The 20,046-nt window shown below is 39.7% G+C and overlaps 1 protein-coding gene across 1 annotated transcript in view; it reads left to right on the top strand.

The window, feature by feature from the left end:
• The window catches only part of DCX (doublecortin), a 115,288-nt gene that overhangs the window by 94,005 nt on the left and 1,237 nt on the right, over nt 1–20,046 (top strand). The window contains exon 6 of the mRNA XM_068963091.1: nt 7,442–7,536. Coding sequence (XP_068819192.1) covers nt 7,442–7,536 — 95 coding nt within the window. The remainder of the gene's footprint in view (nt 1–7,441; nt 7,537–20,046) is intronic.

Genomic DNA, 20,046 nt, shown 5'->3' with positions numbered 1-20,046 from the left:
CCTGTGCCTGTTGTTGTTGTTGAACCTTTAAAACATCTTCACCTTTCTCACAAAAAAATCCCTTCCTTTCCCTCATCACCTGATGCCTGAATTGCTCAACATACTCTTACATAGTATCTCTGCTTCAAATCTCTATCCACTTAGGCATTTGCTGTGGTGCCACCACATTTTTCATCCTAAAACACAGCCATTGTATAACTTCCCTGCTCCGATACCTTCAATGGTTCCACATGGAGTTCATTGACCACCCTACCCCCATGGTACTGCTGAGAGAGTCGAGAACCAAGGGCTCTGCTTTGGGGAACACAGCCATAACCTGCACAAATAAAAAGTAATGGGCTTCACTCAGGAAAACTTCAGTCTTCTAATGTCTGACCTGCTAGCCAAAGAATTAGTCCTCAGCCTCCTTAAGTTGATGAATCACACACCATGGAAGGGGATTTCCTAACTCAATGCTTCAATTCCTTCCATTTCTAGTAGTGGCCAGTAGTAATAGCAAAGGAAGCTGTCATTATTGAGCCCTCTCTATCTGCTAAGGCACTTGACTAAGTGTTTTATATGTAGTCTGTCATGTAATGCTCAAAACAAGAATTGGCATCCACATTATTTTTATTCAAATGTTACAGATGAGGAAACAGACTCACAGAGGGTAGGTTTCACCTGAGGTCACACATCTAAGAAATGGCTAAGCCCGGGTTTAAAACCCTGACTGATTCCAAAGCATATGTTCTTTCCACAGATTAAGGGCAGTGTAGTTTTTTTCTAGTTCCTGCCCCATAAAACTGGGAGTGAGTGTTGACAACAAGCTTGGTCCACCAGAAACATGTTCTCAGCAAAACCACCTTCAGCTAGAAATAAATATTGTCAGCTTTATCAAGTCAGAGGAAACAATCCTGGCACATCTATCAGTCTTCTTACAGTTGTCTTCTTCTTGAAGGAAACTGATCTGTGTCAAAATAGTGCAGAAATGGGTACACATTGTTTTTTTTGCTATAGGGAAGATTCTTACTTTTCTCCTTTATTTAAAAAATCCACCACTGCATGCTGTCCAAGACTCTGTAGGCAATTGATTTAAAATTCAAATTCCAACTTCTGAAGTTACAGAGTCTTACAACCTATGATTGAATTTGGCCTGAGAACCAGGCTTGTGATCAAATCAGTGAAAAACTGTTGTTGGGCCCTTAGTTTTTGCTTCCCTATTAGATGAGTCTGGGGAGAGGGACAAAAGCTTTCCCACTGAGCAGAAATAATTAGCCAAACCAATCCACACACCCCGCCCAAGGGCTCTTTGGAATGAATGTATGAAAACCACAGGCTCAGTCTCTTGGCCTTGTTCTGAAGTAAGTTGAAACCACCTTGGTTCTACTTGGATGGCCTTCCAGAAAACCTCCCTGTATAAGTAGGAAGAAACCAGGGTGTCTTTGGACTGGAAGGAAGGAACATTAGAGCATCTCAGTATGAGAAAAGAATGAGGAAGTGACTGAATTGTATATTGAGATCTCCCTCTTCAAGACATTAGGAAATTAGAAAAGACAAGACAGAGAACCAATCACTGAAAAGTCATGGTGGTATGTGATATGCTAACTTTGGGGGAATTTTGAAATAAATCTGTAAGCAAATCCTGAAGTCCACCATCCATTGAGAAGAAGCAGTTTATACCCTTTAAGCAAGTCCTAAACTCTCTGAGGCTCTTCTTATGATTAAAAGGAGACCATTAATTCCTGGCTACCATCTCTTGGGGTTATCAGGAGAATCATGTGAATTCATATAGTGCAAAATGCTTTGAAAACAATTGTCGAAATACATCTGCAATTTTAAAGGTGGCTCTGAAATTATTGTCATAGCTTTTTTTGTAGACTGAGTTATTTATTTTCAGTGAGCAGTATTTCAAAATAGACCTCAAACCCAAACCAGCAGACTTGATTTTGAATTGAGCTCAAATGTGGAGATTCGAATGGGAGGGAAAAGCCAGAGCTAAGTGAGAAGTAATACTAAATCAGTTTGCTCTCCAGTCAAAGGCTGGGTGAAAAGCACATGTCAAACTGACCCTTTTCTTCCTGTACCATGCAAACTTGAACCCAGAAAGTAAATGACTTGTTTAACTCATTGCCCAGACAAATCTTTAATCGCTGTACCTGGGGCTACTTATACCCACCTTTCACACGATTGCATCTTGATTTCCAGGAAGCAGTCCAGCCTCCAGACAAGGGAATTCAGAGTCTTAAGAGCTCAGCATCAATTTGCCAGGCTGGTGACAATACTCTGCCCTTGGCCACCCATGCCAGAAACTGAAATTTCTCCTTGTTCTTCGGGAACTGACTCCTTCTACCTTGTTCTTGACTCCTGGGAGCTCCTATTCCCCTACACATTTAGGTCCCTATAAATCTAGTTAATTCAACTTAGCTACCTTACCCACCATCTTTTGTTGGGGCTTGTCTTGTTCCATTCTGAGGGAGCCAAGGATTTAAAGACAAGCTCTGGGAAATGGGCAAGCATGAGCCTTCAGAGAAGCTAGTAAGCCAAGATTTTGCCAAGCCAAGCTTGGCAATTATGCTGCAAAGCTGAGGGAAGTGGCAGACAGGATGCAGATACCATCTTCTCAGAGGATTCTGTGGCATGAGGGTAGTTACATGGCTGGCTGGCCACTCTCTCTGCTATTGTTTCAGGACATTGTCTATGAATGTTGGCAGGGTGAATGAAGGATAGCTCTTGCTAATCACTTTCCAATCTAAACTAGATTGAGTAGGATAAAAAGCCTAGAAGATGGGTGTAAGCTCTGGTGTCTGCTTCTACGTGCTCCTATTTCTTTCTTTTTTTTCTCTGTTACAACTCTTCTCCCTCCTTCCTACCCATGTCAGAAAGTTGTCACAGGAAGGAGCTCCAGGAGCAAAGTGTGAAAAGGGAAGAGCAATGCAGCAAAAACTGAAAACAAACCGAAACATACATAGGCTTTGGAATCAGAAAGACCTGTGTTCAAATCCTGGACACAGGATTTGCTGTCTCTAACTGGAACAAACCTCTGTTTCCCTATCAGAAATTAGAATATGACTAGACGAGGTTGTGTGTATGTGTGTGAGAGAGAGACAGGGGGAAAGAGAGCGAGAGACGAGAAAGAGAGGAAAAGAGTTCCTGGCTTATCACAGACACAAGATAAGCATTATTATCCTGGATTTTGTTGATAAGATTGTTAAAGCAGCCTAGGAGATTGAAAAGTTCCTGATGTGCCTTGTTGTAAAGGAGTAAAAATGAACTGTACAATGAGAAGAAAGGGATGAAAGGATTTGGAATATGAGTAAATAAAAGATGCCAACAGCAAGGCTGTGGTTATGAGAAGGGAAATGAGAGAGACCAGTGAAAGATGGCAAAGACTCCCCCAGTAAATTCGCAAATTGCAGCTGAGAAATGGAACCTCCAAGACAGAAGCTAAAGATGTCTGAGCAGAATAAAGGAAAAATGAGGGTTATCAAACTGGTGTTATTTCCAGTCACGCTCAAAATGATGTGCGACAGCCTTCCATGTGGATTTGCCAATCCCAAACTAAGCACGGTTCATCAGACCCTATTTTCATCTTTTCCTGCTACTTCTTTTACTTGACATTTATATGAATTGGCTTCATAATTCAAGTCAAATGGCACTCTTCCAGATTTTTTTTCCCACAGAACCCATAGAAGAAATGCATATAAGAATATGTTTTACGTCCTCTGTAGACGTAGGAGCTCCTTCAGTTTGTAGGGAATTGACCTTTGCCTGAGTTGTGTGCTGTGTGTTCTCAGTCATGTCTGACTCTTCGTGACCCCATGGACTGTAGCCTGCCAGGCTCCTCTGTCCATGGAATTTTCCGGGCAAGAATACTGGAGCAGGTTGCCATTTCCTACTCCAGGGGGACCTTTGCCTGTTCGTGTTTACATTTTCTCATTGCTCTGTGTCCATCTTTGGGTTTAACTCCATCATGAAAGTCTGGGAAAGTGTCTGCCGTGTTTTTCCCCAACAATTAAATTGTTAATTGTAGTTAAATGGTTAAAAACTGATTTTCAAAATGCTTATTGAATGCTGATGACAAAACTAAATCCTTTATCTGCAGGTAGCTTAAGATTGATCTGGAGATTGATTGATTGGGAGAGTGGCAGTGGAACGTATATAAATATACACAGACATACAGAGAATAGAGAGAGAGGTATAGATGGAACCTTAGTGCTCTAAAATTTTGGGGTGAGAGAGTTACAGAGAATGTTGAGAAAAGAACTAGAAATTGAAAAGAAAAAACAGCCTGTGTGTGTAGCTCTATGGCCAATAAGTGGGAACTGATTCCCATGCAGACATGCTATTGTTAATAATTTCCCACATTTTGGCAAGACCAGTGGGCTCATTCTCACGTAAAAAGCTGGATAAAAGGGTAGGTAAAAAAGACAGTTTTCACACTGGAAGTATAGTAGTCATCCTCTTGTACCATGGCTGAGGAACGCTGGGAAACTTGCTTGCCCAAGGACAGAGCAACCGTGTAGAACAAAATGGCAGAACTTACCTGGGGATACCTACATCTTTGAGACTTCCTGGCTGAGGTCAGGGCTCTTCTGAAAGACTTGCATTATGTCAGTTCACATTCATGACCAAGATTGCTCTGCATCTTGAATTCTAGGGGGCCAGGTCTTGCTTGGAGACCCTGAGGCACTGCAGGTGGTGTAGTAACTCCTTCCTTTTCCTGCAGAGTAATTGACTCCTTTGCCACGTTGTGTCTCCATGGACTCTTGCTTCTTCCAAAGTGTCTCTTTTATTCACCAGAAAGCCTAGTGCCCTGGCAAAGCCTACCTCCCCCAGTCTCTGTGCTGTTTGGTACAAGTCATGTTCCTCTTTGGGTGGCTTGCATCGTATGTGTACATAACACCCTAAGTTTGCCTGACCTCTAGGTCTCTTTTCTCCTAGTCCATGCTTTACCTCTCCAGTGCTTTAATTTAAGCCATCACCACCTCTCACCTGGATGAATGCATTGTCTTTCAACCAATCTCTTTGCTTCTACCTTTACCCCACCCTAATCCAGTCCACCCACCACGACTGGAGTCATAGTTTTTAAATACAACTTTGATGGTCTCAAACTTGTGATGTATTATCAAATGTACATTTGACAATGTATGATTTCTTTCACACATCAAACCCAAACTTAACTAAAGTCCTCACAAGAGGCCCCCAGGGTCTGGTCTTTATCCTCAACTCCAGTCTCATCTCTCAGAACTCACTGCTGGCATGTATGCTTGAGCCATTTGGAGCTGTTTGTACTTCTGTAAATGTACTGTATCCTTTCACGCTGCCATTCCTTTTGCCCCTCCCAGTGAAATTCTGATCTAGACTATACTTTCTACTCTCTCTGCCTAACTAGCTCCAATTCCTCTTCTCTTAATGGCTTTATTGAGATATAATTCACATAACAAACAATTCACTCAGTTAAAATGTACAATTCACTGGATGTTGATAGTTTAGTTATAGAGTTGTACAACCATCAGTATTTAATGCCAGAACATCTTTATCCGCCTCTCGCCAAGAAACCTTGTACCTGTTAGCAGACCCTCTCCATTGCAGCCTCCTTGCTTCCTGCTGGCCTGCCTGTGGCAACCATTGCTCTATTGGACCTTCTGTCTCTGTAGATTTGTCTATTCTAGAGTCATCTCTCCAGACTTTTTTCAGGTGTTGCCTCCTCTTGTTTGCCTCCTAGTTCCCTGATTTCCAAGCATCTCTGCTGGGCTCCAATAACACCACTTGTCTGGCTCTGTCATAGTACTTATTCTACAGTATTCTTATCTGCCTCCCCATTTGAAGTGACTTACTCATCTCCGAAACCCCAGTGTCTAATTCTTGGCTCAGTTTAGAGAAAGGACTCTGGAACTACTGGCCAATTTAATGAATGACTCCCAGGAAGCCCTGACAGGGAGAAAGGCCTCTCAGTGAGTAGGTTAAAGACAAGTGAATACACAGGTAAAACCAGATGGTGGATGCCTAAGTGCCCATTTTTCAGCTCACTTGCACTTGGATAAATTCAGCTACCACCACACTGATATCTCTTTCATCTCTATAGTTGATGTGAAGGTTCCAGAACCTAGGGAAACATTACCAAAGTGGTGCAGAGGAAGTATATCTTCAGGAAATATTCATGATACATCAGTTTAAGCTTTACCTATGGGATCAACAGCAACACTCTCAGGCCATCTTCTTGCTCAATTTTTTTCAATTTCCTATTCTCTCTGTCTCTCTTCCTCTACCCGCTCTCCCCTGTCTTCCCTTCCTCCTCTTTCTCTTCTCCTCCCCTCTCCCCACAGTGCCCTTGGGATATTTGCCTTTTTTAAAAAGCACATTTCAGAATATCTGAGGAACAATGTAGGTCCTTAGATTTTAAAATAAATTAACTTAAGCATGAGATGTCTGAACATGAATTCCCTTTGAAAGCTGTTTAATTGTTCCACTTCAATGCACCACATTTCTTTTTACATGATTGGATCTTTTAAAAATCTGGTCAGCAAGGGAATATAAGACAATTTGCAACAACAATGGAATATAGAGATGTTAAATACTAAATCATTTCATTTTCAACATTTTACTGACTAGAGACAAATGGAGGTGCACCCTGACTCTGGCTATTAATGCCATCATCCTTTTTCTGTCTGTAAGCCTTCCTCCTGATTTCAAACTTCTTCCTTCTCTTTCCTAGCAACCTCTTGTCTCTCGTCTGCTTCACTTCTGATCTCTCTCATTCTCAATTCTCTCCTCTGCCCATTTTGCTGTATGCACCTCTCTTTATGTTTCACACTGTTTCTCCTCCATTTTCTTTTCCATTCTGCTTCCTAATTAGCTCTCTCTCTCTCCTTTTTTCCTTCTGGTCTTTGTACCCATAATGAGGTAGGGAAGAGAGAGTGGGGGGAAAGATGAGCAGGAAAATAGAGAGGGGAAAAGATAGATAATAGGGCTGTCCTGCACCACATCATCTGCCACCAAAGGGGACATGCCCAAATCACCCAGATGCCTTCCCCTTTAAGGTGAGGCATATGACCTCTTCATGCCTTTTTAATGTCATTTATAAAATTGAAACAGAGTAACATGTTCCCGGACTACCTCCCAGAGATGCTGCTAGGGTCAGACTTGGGAATGAATATGAAAAAGGTTTGAAAAGAACCAGATCCCTGTAATTGGAAGTACTTGGGAGGAGGTGAGGCGGGGAGAAGAGGGGGGCGGGAGTTAGATTACTGCTTTGCACCACAAGGGGATCTAATTAACTGAGGATTGTAGTTCTTGCCTTTCTGAGGAATGTGTTTCTTTTCACCTTCGTTCTACTCATCAAATCACTTGGTCGTCTGTGTAGCGCGTTTGAATGTTCTTAGTGTCTTCAGAGGGGAAGGATAACATGTTCCTTTGTATGCTGTTGATTTTTCTCCCTTCCTTTTCTCTTGCCTTGGGCTAGCAAACGGAACCTCCAGCAGCCAGCTCTCTACCCCCAAGTCTAAGCAGTCTCCCATCTCTACGCCCACCAGTCCTGGCAGCCTCCGGAAGCACAAGGTATTATGTCTCTTATACCTTACTAAACTCCCTTTCACTTGGACTTTTTGGTCCATTAGCTTGAAGCCTCAGGAATCCCAGCAGGGGTCAAGCTTCCAATCATTGTGTTTATTCTTCTGGCCCCTGGCTTAATTCTATTTACCCAAAAGGAAGTGGTATGAAGGACCCAGATACCCCCATTCTGAGCTAATCATGTCACCAAATGATGGCCCAAGGGATAAACTGAGCTTTGTCCCTCTGATTCAGAGGCACAGCAAACAGGATGGTGAGGGCAACATGAGTTCCTAGGTCCAGTAAAGGTCATAAAGAAAGTTAGTCCTGAGTTACTCCCTTTAGATTCGTGGGACATTCAAATATGAACAGACCCTAATTTCACTGTGTATTCTTCATGCTCAGGCCAATTCTGGTACACTGTGGGAAGAGAGGGCATATATTCATTGCACTGACCTTAGGTACCCTTTACACCTCTGAGTTAGCCCCAATAAATATACCATTAAAATAATAGATGTAGAAATTCTCTACCTCCACTTTCCAAACTGATTTCCACCTAGAAATCTCTTCTGTATCAAAAATATGCAGTGGCCATTGCCTTCCACCTCACTTCAGGCCACATGGATGTGGTTTCTGCTCTGATTGTTGTTGTTTACTCCCGAAGTCATGTCCAACTCTTTTGCAAACCCATGGACCATAGCCCACCAGGCTCCTCTGTCCATGGAATTCTCCAGGTAAGAATGCTGGAGCAGGGTACCATTCCCTTCTCCAGGGGATCTTCCTGACCCAGGGATCAAACCCTCATCTTCTGCATTGGCAGGTGATTCTTTACTGCTGAGCCACCAGAAGCCCTCTGCTCTGATTACCACACCATAGAGTGGCTTCCTCTAGGATTCTCTTGTGTTCCCCTGGCTCACAAGACCTGGCATGAGATGGAGAAAGGCAAAAAGCCACCAATGTGGCCAGTTCCATCACGGAACCATAGAGAGTCAGAGGTAGAAGAGATCTGAGACAGAGGTAAATTTGTTTAGTCTGATTCCTCAATGATCTTGTGGGATTGATATTTTACACATGAGGAAATTGAGACCCAGAATGGTGAAGTTACTTACTGGGGTGACATGGCTAGGCAGCAGTAGACATAAGGTCCTAACCAAGGTTATGACCCTTGGTCTACTGGAGCTGGTTTACACTAGCTCATGATAGCTGACTGTGTACACTGCTTGCCAACTCTAGTAACTAGAGCTCAGCCATGATGGGAATATTTACACCATGGAATTCAGCAAATGCTATAAATCAGAGTTGTTGTTTTCTCACACAGAAAGCTGGTTGTTACCCATTTAACAGCACACCACTACCTGACACCCATTTAAATTTCCCTTTCTCTACATCAGGATTTTAATTTCCTGGTTAACTCGACCATTACCTGCACCATAATTCCTAATGCTCATTCCATTCCTTTAATGACTCTTTTAACTTCTGCTAGTGCCCCTGGCTGGAACCTTTGGATTGTTCTCTTGAGCTACTTGGTTTTAACAAGGGAGGATCTGCTGAACTGTCTGTGTAGCCAATGTTACCCCAAGATTGTGAGATGGATGAGAACTGCTTTAGCATTCAACTTTCAGTGATTCTTCTGAGCAACAAGGCTTGTTCATGTGGACATACCAGGATGAGGAATAGCCTACTTTGGTTGTTCTATTGTCTACACAGAACCGCATAGGGATGCTCCACTGTTTCCTACTATGTCCTTGTTCCATGCATTTCTGCCCTTACTTTCCTTCTGGGAAGTGTGACCTATCCCAGTACCTTCCACCAGTACCTTTCTCAAAGGGCTGGGTGGGGGTGCTGTCTAGGCATTTATTTGGCCCACATACTTGAGTCTTTCCACTTTTTAATTGATATGTTCAGTTCATTTAGGCTGAGGCTCCACCACCCACTGGATGAGTGCATTGCTAAACTATTTCTTCTGGTTGGATTTTCAGGCTTTAGGGGGGCGTTCTTTGCTGTATTTCATTTTGCTTTTGTTTTAGATTCCATTCTAAAAACAAATTTCACCATTGAAGGACTAGAATAAGCTACAGATGGCAGCCTTGTCAAAGCCTCGCTATTTTCTTTGTATCATTGAGTTCTCAGTGTATCACTTTATTTTTCAAATTGCCCTTTTAAGATCATACATCATGACCAAGTGGGCTTTATCCCAGGGATGCAAGGATTCTTCAATATCCACAAATCAATCAATGTAATACACCACATTAACAAATTGAAAAATAAAAGCCATATGATTATCTCAATAGATGCAGAAAAAGCCTTTGACAAAATTCAACATCCATTTATGATAAAAACTCTCCAGAAAGCAGGAATAGAAGGAACATACCTCAACGTAATAAAAGCTATATATGACAAACACACAGCAAACATTATCCTCAATGGTGAAAAATTGAAAGCATTTCCCCTAAAGTCAGGAACAAGACAAGGATGCCCACTCTCACCACTACTATTCAACATAGTAGTTTTGGAAGTTTTGGCCACAGCAATCAGAGCAGAAAAAGAAATAAAAGGAATCCAAATTGGAAAAGAAGTAAAACTCTCAATGTTTGCAGATGACATGATCCTTTACATAGAAAACCCTAAAGACTCCACCAGAAAATTATTAGAGCTAATCAATGAATATAGTAAAGTTTCAGGATATAAAATCAACACACAGAAATCCCTTGCATTCCTATACACTAATAATGAGAAAATAGAAAGAGAAATTAAGGAAACAATTCCATTCACCATTGCAATGAAAAAAATAAAATACTTAGGAATATATCTACCTAAACAAACAAAAGACCTATATATAGAAAACCAGTGTTTTATACACTGGTGAAAGAAATCAAAGAGGAAACTAATAGATGGAGAAATATACCATGTTCATGGATTGGAAGAATCAATACAGTGAAAATAAGTATACCCAAAGCAATCTATAGATTCAGTGCAATCCCTATCAAGCTACCAATGGTATTTTTCATAGAACTAGAACAAATAATTTCACTGTTTGTATGGAAATACAAAAAACCCTCGAATAGCCAAAGCAATCTTGAGAAAGAAGAATGGAACTGGAGGAATCAACCTGCCTGACTTCAGGCTCTACTACAAAGCCACAGTCATCAAGACAGTTTGGTACTGGCACAAAGACAGAAATATAGATCAATGGAACAAAATAGAAAGCCCAGAGATAAACCCACGCACCTATGGACACCTTATCTTTGACAAAGGAGGCAAGAATATACAATGGAGAAAAGACAATCTCTTTAACAAGTGGTGCTGGGAAAACTGGTCAACCACTTGTAAAAGAATGAAGCTAGAACACTTTCTAACACCATACACAAAAATAAACCCAAAATGGATTAAAGATCTAAATGTAAGGCCAGAAACTATAAAACTCTTAGAGGAGAACATAGGCAAAACACCCTCCGACATAAATCACAGCAGGATCCTCTATGACCCACCTCCCAGAATGCTGGAAATAAAAGCAAAACTAAACAAATGGGACCTGATTAAAATTAAAAGCTTCTGGACAACAAAAGAGACTATAAGCAAGGTGCAAAGACAGCCTTCAGAATGGGAGAAAATAATAGCAAATGAAGCAAATGACAAACAACTAATCTCACAAATATACAAGCAACTTATGCAGCTCAATTCCAGGAAAATAAACGACCCAATCAAAAACTGGGCCAAAGACCTAAACAGACATTTCTCCAAAGAAGACATACAGATGGCTAGCAAACACATGAAAAGATGCTGAACATCACTCATTATCAGAGAAATGCAAATGAAAACCACAATGAGGTACCATTTCACGCTAGTCAGAATGGCTGTGATCCAAATGTCTACAAGCAATAAATGCTGGAGAGGGTGTGGAGAAAAGGGAACCCTCTTACACTGTTGGTGGGAATGCAAACTAGTACGGCCACTATGGAGAACAGGTTTGGAGATTCCTTAAAAAATTGGAAATAGAATTGCCTTATGACCCAGCAATCCCACTGCTGGGTGTACACACCAAGGAAACCAGAATTGAAAGAGACACGTGTACCCCAATGTTCATCGCAGCACTGTTTATAATAGCCAGGACATGGAAACAACCTAGATGTCCATCAGCAGATGAATGGATAAGAAAGCAGTGGTACATATACACAATGGAGTATTACTCAGCCATTAAAAAGAATACATTTGAATCAGTTCTAATGAGGTAGATGAAACTGGAGCCGATTATACAGAGTGAAGTAAGCCAGAAAGAAAAACACCATTACAGTATACTAACGCATATATATGGAATTTAGAAAGATGGTAATGATAACCCTGTATATGAGACAGCAAAAGAGACACAGATGTATAGAACAGTCTTAGGGACTCTGTGGGAGAGGGCGAGGATGGGATGATTTGGGAGAATGGCATTGAAACATGTATAATATCATATGTGAAATGAATTGCCAGTTCAGGATTGATGCACGATACAGGATGCTGGAGGCTGGTGCACTAGGATGACCCAGAGGGATGGTACAGGGAGGGAGATGGGAAGGGGGGTCAGGATGGGGAACACGTGTACACCCGTGGCGGATTCATGTTGATGTATGGCAAAACCAATACAATATTGTTAAGTAATTAGCCTCCAATTAAAATAAATAAATTTATATTTGAAAAATTGCCCTTTTTATGGCAGTTAATGAAACCAACATTAAGTAACAAATTATATAATTTTCTAAAGCAAACTTTAAAAAACATTTAGATTTTGGTATAGTTTTCATAACTTATTTTACTTTTTACTTTGATATTTCAAATTAAACAGTTGCAAGAATAATACAGAGAACTTCTATGTACTCTTTATAAAGACTCACCAGTTGTTTATATTTTCCCCATTTACTTTGTTTTTGTGGGTCTTCTCCCTCCTCACTATGCATACACTTTACTAAATTTTTAACCATTTGAAATTAAGTTGCACACATCATGCTCTTTTACTTCTAAATACTTCAATCTGTATTTCCTAAGAATATGGACATTTTCTTTCATAACCGTAGTACAATGGTAAAATCAGGAAGTTTGCATTGATTCAATACTGTTATATGCTCTCTCATCCATATTCAAATTTTATCAGTTGTTCCAAGAGCATTCTTTTTTTGGTCCAGGATCCAACCTAGGATCGCACATTGCTCTCAGTGGTCATGTCTCTTTAGTTTTCTTTGATTCAGAAAAGTTCTTGAGTCTTTTCAAAAATCTTTTAGGGAAGTATATTATAGAAGTGAAGAGCACAGGCTAATTATTTGGTGCAATGTCTTTTGATTTAAGTTTGTCTGATGTTTCCTTGTGGTTAAATTCAGACTGCGTTTGGAACAGAAATGTCATAGAAGTGATGTTGTGTCTCACTTGGTGCATCCTATCGGAAACAGTAGCCTCATGCTTACACTACCAGTGATAGAGGACAAATTGGTTTTTCTAAATAAGCTAAAAAGTGTGTTGTGACCTTGACTCAGTCCTCTTGGGGCTCAGGCTCAGCTTTTTGCTCCTCCTTTCACAGTTACCTGAGCCTTAGCACCATCGAGGTCCTTGGGCAGTGGGCCTGAGCAGATTTCATCTGAAATTCCATCCAAGTGGACCTGAAAGGTGTGAGTCATGGTGGAGACAGGAAGCAGGTGGCTGAGGCCATGACTTTCCTTCTGCACAATTGGAAACAAACTTGAAGTCCCAGCATCCCTTTGGTTACTTTTGATGGCTGTGTCAGGGCCCTAAGCTGTAATCAGCTGCTTGGCTTCTCCTCTTAAGCAACTCATGGAGAATCCTTTTTAATGCAGCTGTGATGAGGTTAGCCAAAGTCCGCATACTCGAATGCTGCAATATGGACATGAAGTAAATCCTTGTATAGTTAATGAGAACAACATTTTGCATTTTCATCCTGCTTTATCTTTTTTGCATATCCATTTTCTCATTTACCCTTGTGATAACCCTGCAAAAGGGATAAGGCAGATTAGTGTTTCCATTTTACAGATGAGAAAAAGAAAGTGCCCAGTCATAAAGACAACCCCAGTATGATTCAACCCTTCAGAGAAGTTACCATATAAAAGGGGGTTTCCCAGGTGGTGCTAGTGATAAAGAACCCACCTGCCAATGCAGGAGACATAAGAGATATGGGTTTGATCCCTGGGTCAGGAAGATCTCCCAAAGGAAGGCATGGCAACCCGCTTCAGTATTCTTGCCTGGAGAATCTCATGGAAAGAGGAGCCTGTGGGCTATAGTCCATAGGATCGCAAAGAGTTAGACATGACTGAAGTGACTTAGCATGCACACACCATATTAAAGATGTTAAAAATGCCTAGAAGCACAGGGAAACTTTTTCATTTATTTTAAAAAAATTTTCCAGATTAGTGATCACCATCATAGCTTGAAACTTGGAGGCATTTTGCTTGCCAAGTTGCCTGGAGATTGAAGGAAAATGTATTTGACATAGTATTTGAAAACATAACAAACATTATTTAAATATACATTATCCTCTGTTTCCAAACTCTTTTCTTCTGTCATCCTGGAAGTGCTTACAGAGATAGTTTGATGAATAAAGCAGGGTCCTGAACCTTAAATCACAGACAGCACTCTAAGTGGATTTTGGTAGTGTAATCAAGAGTGAACAAAAAACTGCGAGAGCACAAAGGAGAGGAGGAAAGACATCCAACTGTGGGAGGCAGAAAAGCTTTACAGACTAGGTGACATTGGAACCTTAAAGCCTGGGTAGGCTTTTGATGGCTGGTGAAGAGAACGGGCATTCCAGCTTTCAAAAAAAAAAAAAAAATCAGCAAGAACAAAGCCACACCATCAGAAAAGCACAGGGCACATTTGGGAAAAAGCAAACCCAAACTGGAAGCCAGGTTTCTCAAAACTTCTCTCTGACTTCCTTTGGACTATAAGCTTCTTGGACCAGAGACCAAGTTTTTGTTTTCTCTAAAGCAATAGTATCGCCAGCACAGCTGTATTTGTTACAAACATTTTGTTCTGTAGGGCTCCAGGGGACTAAGCAAATGAATTTCAGGTGCAAATTATTTGTATTGTTAAGCAATATGTGTGTTTCTGTATTTCTACATATCAATCAACAATAACAGAATGTTGAGATAATTTCTTTCCCTGAACAGTGTTTTACTCATACAAGAAAATATATTTTGAATACTAAAGAAATTGATGGAGGATAGAAGTACGGAAGTTCATACCTAGGCCTAGTTCTCTGGATTTCCTCCATAGCCTACATCTCACCCCACCCATTATAAGTCACAGCCTCCCATTTCTACCCCAGGCCTGTCTCCTCTTCCTCTGAGATAACAGTCTGGAACAATCTTCTCATATAATTATTTCCACTAGCCAACCAACTACACTAAAGTGTCTATTATATGAATGATTCAGAGCTACACTGAAGTCCATTGGTTCAGTGTTCAGTGTGGTGGGACTCAAAGTGACTTCCATCATGAAAAGACCCTTGTGTGCTGGCCTGAAGACTGCCCAGGGAGTTCACTAACTTGGCAGGGCCTGCCTCCCTTCCCCTGGCTTTGGTATAACTAGAGAAAAGCAAAATATATGTTATATTTTATAGAATTTTAGAGCTAGAACAAAACATAAAGATCTCATAGTCTTCATCTTCCTCAATTTTCAGATATAGAAGCAAAGATCCTGAAAGAGGAAGTTAGGCTTAGGATGGTTGTCCTGGTTCTTAATCCTGTGCTCTTTCTACTACAGTGGACTTGCATTTATGTGTAAATTTATGGAATTCATCAGTGGTCACAATGTAGTCATAGAGCAAAACTACTACAAAACTGTATTTTACATTTGTACATATCACTACACACTGAATATTACTGTATACACTATATACCAATATATGCATATTGCTGTATAGGGTTAGCTGCTCAGGAATCACATAAACAAGATTCAGAACCTATCTATGAAACAGAACCAGAAACATAGATATCAGGCTGGTGTTTGCAAAGGAGGAGAGGGGTGGGAGAGTTAGATTGGGAGTTTGGGATTAGCAGATGCAAACTGGTGTATATAGAATGGATACACAACAAGGCTGTACAGCTTAGGGAACTACATTCAATAACCTGTGATAAACCATAATGGAAAACTATGAAAAAGAGCATATATGTATAACTGAGTCACTTTTCTATACAGCAGTAATTAACACAACATTATAATTCAACTACACTAAAAAGTAAATTTGAAATATATAGTATTCAATTGTCAATGTGAAGGATTTTTCAAAGGTACTACTTTTTAGAACAACATGTTATTGAGATAAAATTCACCTTTTTAAATAAAATGCCCAGTTTAGTGGCTTTCAGAATAATCACAAAGTTATGCAAGAATGTATTCATCACCTTCAAAAGAAACCCTATGCCTGTTAGTAGTCACAGCCTCTTTCTCCTCCACCCACATCCCTGGTACCACTAATCTACTCTCTGTTTCTACGAGTTAGCATCTTCTGAACATTTCATGTAAATTTTCCTCTGAACACTGCTTTAGCTGCTTCCCAAAACTTTTGGTATACTGTGATTTCATTTCCCTTTATCTCACTGTATTTTCCAATTTCCTTTGTGATTTCTGACTATTCAGCAGTGTGTTGTTTAATTTCCACATATTTGTGAACGTCCCGAATATCTTTCTGTTATTGCTTCCTGATTTAATTCCACTGTAGTTGTAGAACATACTGTGTATGATTTTAAACCCTTTCAGATTTATTGAGACTCATTTTATGGCCTAACATATGATCTGTCGTGTTGAACGTTACATGGGACCTTGAGAATAAAGTGTATTCTGTTGTTGTTGGACAGAATAGGTTAGATGTGTAATTTCTTGTAGTGTCTGTCTTTCAAGTCTTCTCTTTCCTTGTTGATCTTCTGCCTAGTTATTCTATCCATTACTGAAGATGGGGTATTGAAGTTTTTGACCAGTACAGTTGAATTCTTTATTCCTTACTTTAATTCAGTAATTTTTGCTTCATGTATGTTGGTATTCTGTTGTTAAAGCAAAGATATGTTTTAATTATATTTTATCATTATGAATGTCCTTCTTTGTCTCTAGTAACAGATTTTGCCTTAAAATCGATTTTTTTCTGACATTAGTATAAGCCATTCCAGCTCTCTTTTGCTTACTAACTGCATGATAAAAATTTCTCATCATTTTACTTTCAACCTATTTATGTCTTTGAATATAAATTATGTCTCTTTCAAACAGCATAGAGCTGAATGTTTTAAAAACCATTCTGTCAGTCTATGCCTTTTCATTTGAGTGCCTAATTTACTTATGCTTAATGTAATTGTTGGTAAATTAGTAATTACATCTGCCATTTGCTATTTTGTGTATGTCTTTTTTGTTCCTTCACTCCTGGATGTTTGTCCTTTTTGTGTTAAATAGGTATTTTTCCAGTATACTGTTTTAATTTCCTTGCTGTATTTTTGCTAATTTTATTTCAAGTTATTTTCCTAGCGGTTGCCCTGGGGATTACAATTAACATCTTGACACAATCTACTTTGGATTAGTATCAACTTCATTTCAATTTGATATAAAAATTTTGCTATTGTATATCTCTGTTCACCCCCCACCCCTTTGTGTTCTTATTCACATACAAATTACATCTTCATGCATAATAAGTCCACCAACACATCTTGATAATTACTATTCTATGCAGTTGTCTTTGGAATTGGATAATAGAAGAAAAGAGTTAGAAAAATAAATTTATAATAACTTCTTTTGTCTTGACCTACATATTTACCTTTATCATTCATTGTTCTTTATTTCTTATGTGGGTTATGTGTGTTACTTATATGGGTCATGTGGGTTACTGTCCTTTCATTTCTCCCAGGAGGATTCTCTTTAGTATTTCTTATATGACATGCCTGCTAGCTCTGTCTTTGTTTATCTGGGAATGCCTTGATTTCTCCTTCATTCTTAAAGGATAATTTTGCTAGATTTCCTTAAATACTTTGATTCAGTAAGTCTCCCAGCCTCTGCTGAAGGGCTGTGTGTGTGTGTGTGTGTGTGTGTGTGTTGGAGCCTGATTTCAATGCTCTGTCAGGCGGCTTGCCTTAGCCTTCACTTGCTGTTTGTTCAGGGCTTCAAGGCCAACCAGAGGTGAGAGATTAAGAATTTCTCAGGTCTTTTTTGAGAATACACCCTGAACATGTGCCTGGCCCTGGAGGTTCCTGGGAATATTGTCAGAGCTTTTCAAAGTCCCCTATGAACATGAATTCTCCAGCTTTTCCTTTTAAGGTTTTGAGCAGCTTCATTTGCCCCAACTGTTTCCCCCACATCAGGCAGCTGTGATTTTAAACAATTGCAATTGATTAATGCTCCCTGTAAAGGCTGTTCACAGTGAGTGTGCTCTGAGTCAGGTCAAATAAAGAAGAGCCCCATAAGTGGGAATCAACCGACAGGTCAAATAGTGACAGTTCTCTGGAAAGATGGCATTTGGGAGAACTCCAGTTCCATTCTGCATCCTCTAGTGGTGTCTAGATCGCTGTTTTTCAGATACTATAGTTCTGAGGCTGTTGGTTTTCAAAGACATCCTGGAGATGGGGAGAGAGAGAACAGAAATAGGACCTGTTAAAGCACCACAAACTTTGGTATTCTTACTGAGAGTCAGCCATTTTTCTTGAAGAAATACTTTTGGGGTTGTTGCAAGCCTTTGGTTAATTTCTGGAGTTCTGAAAAAGTTGATTTTGACAATTTTTTCCAGTGTTACTGCATTTATGCAGGATCAGATTTTCAGAGAGTCTCTCCACTATTCTTAAAGTCTAAGCCTCAAAGATACTTTGACTATGTCCAATTTTCACTTTACTCAATTTCTGGAGAACTAAATCCCTTCAGAGATGCAACTCCATAGTATGCCACTTTGCCCCAACTCCATTCTACATGTTTTTATTGCTCTCCTCTTGTCTCCTCAGTGTTGTACTCCCTGCCTGTTTATCAGTATTCTAAGAAATTTTGTTTGGTAATTAAGAGCAGGAGTACCAAATCTTGTGTATGGCCTGATTGTTTTGGATGGCACCCCAATGTAAAAAAATGTTTCTAACATCTATAATGGGTTGTAAAAGAAACAAAACCCAAAAAAAGTGTGTGACAGAGACCATATGTGACCAGTAAAGAGAGCCTAAATTATTTACTATCTAGCCCTTTACAGAAAAGTTTTCCAACCCCTGATTTACAGTGTAGGGATGGCAGGTTGGTGAGAAGTGAATCCATTTGCTACAGTTGCCTTTGTTGTGTGTGTGTGTGTGTGTGTGCGCGTGTGTGTGTGTGTTAATGATTCAGTCTTTCTTTGAGTGTCCTCAGAGCTGGTAGAGACCTTACAGATTGTACATTCTGCATTTTTGTGATGAAGAAACCAAGACATAAAGACTTACTCAGTGTCTGAGTACTACTTAACTACACCCTCAGATTTCTGAGTATACTTTACTTCTGTTTCCATTCTAAGTGGCCTAACAGACTTCCTATCCCTTCTCAGCAAAAAGCATTCTCAATGTTAGATAAATAAGTCCCTCTCCTCCCTATTCTTGTCCCCGTTCATCACTTCACTTTTTCCTTTACCTCAAGAAGTTGCATTCTCTAATTTTCTTGGACAGTTCTCTACTGAAGTTTTGTGTTTATACCAAAGACAGCCTCTTAATCACCCAGAGACTTGACCCTCAGATTTCCAGTTTCCTTCAGTATCTTGCTGATAATGTAAATGAAAACAGTGGTTTTCAAATAGTACTTCATTTGGAGATGGGTGAGATTCTGCCTCCCCAATGTCTGATTTGACCAAAATAACTACGCTTCTATTTGTCTCATGTATTTGGCTTCCAAGAAAAATTTCATCTGAATAGAAAATTTAAACGAGAAGTGAGAAAGAGAGAGCCTGAGAATGAGAGAGATTTGAAAAGCACTGATTTAGACCATATGGGAAGTAAGTCTACAAGTAATCACAAGGATCTCCAAATAGAGCTCTGGGAACAGTGGAAAAAACCTTTGCTATATCATCCCATCTCCTCAAGACATAGACAAGACTTGGGGCAGTATTGGAGTCATGAATCCTAGTTCTTGGTGGGAAATGAAAGTATTAAGAAATAAATTGAAATTAGGTGATGGGGTACATTTTTTGAGTTATCCATTTGTTCAGGGTCTGGCAGCTCTCTGGAAGTCTGAAATGAATCCACTTATATATCTACAACTAATTTTTTACAAAGGTACGAAAGTCAATGAGTGGAAGAAAGAGCTTTTTCAATAAATAGTGCTAGAGGAACTGGATATCCTTAGGCCAAAAAAAAAAAAAAATCCCAACTTAGACCTCACATCTTACATAAAAATTAACTAAAAAATGGATTATAATTGTAAATGTGAAATATTTAGAAATGAAATTCAGGAGGAAATCTTGTGATGTTTGGCTAGAGTTCTTAGATATTACAACAAAAAGTGCAACCTGTAAAAGAAAAAATGATGAATTAGACAAATTAGACTTCATAAAAATTAAAA

This window comes from Capricornis sumatraensis, chromosome X (assembly GCF_032405125.1).
Source record: "Capricornis sumatraensis isolate serow.1 chromosome X, serow.2, whole genome shotgun sequence".
NCBI lineage: Eukaryota > Metazoa > Chordata > Mammalia > Artiodactyla > Bovidae > Capricornis > Capricornis sumatraensis.
This window is presented reverse-complemented; position numbering and strand designations above follow the sequence as displayed.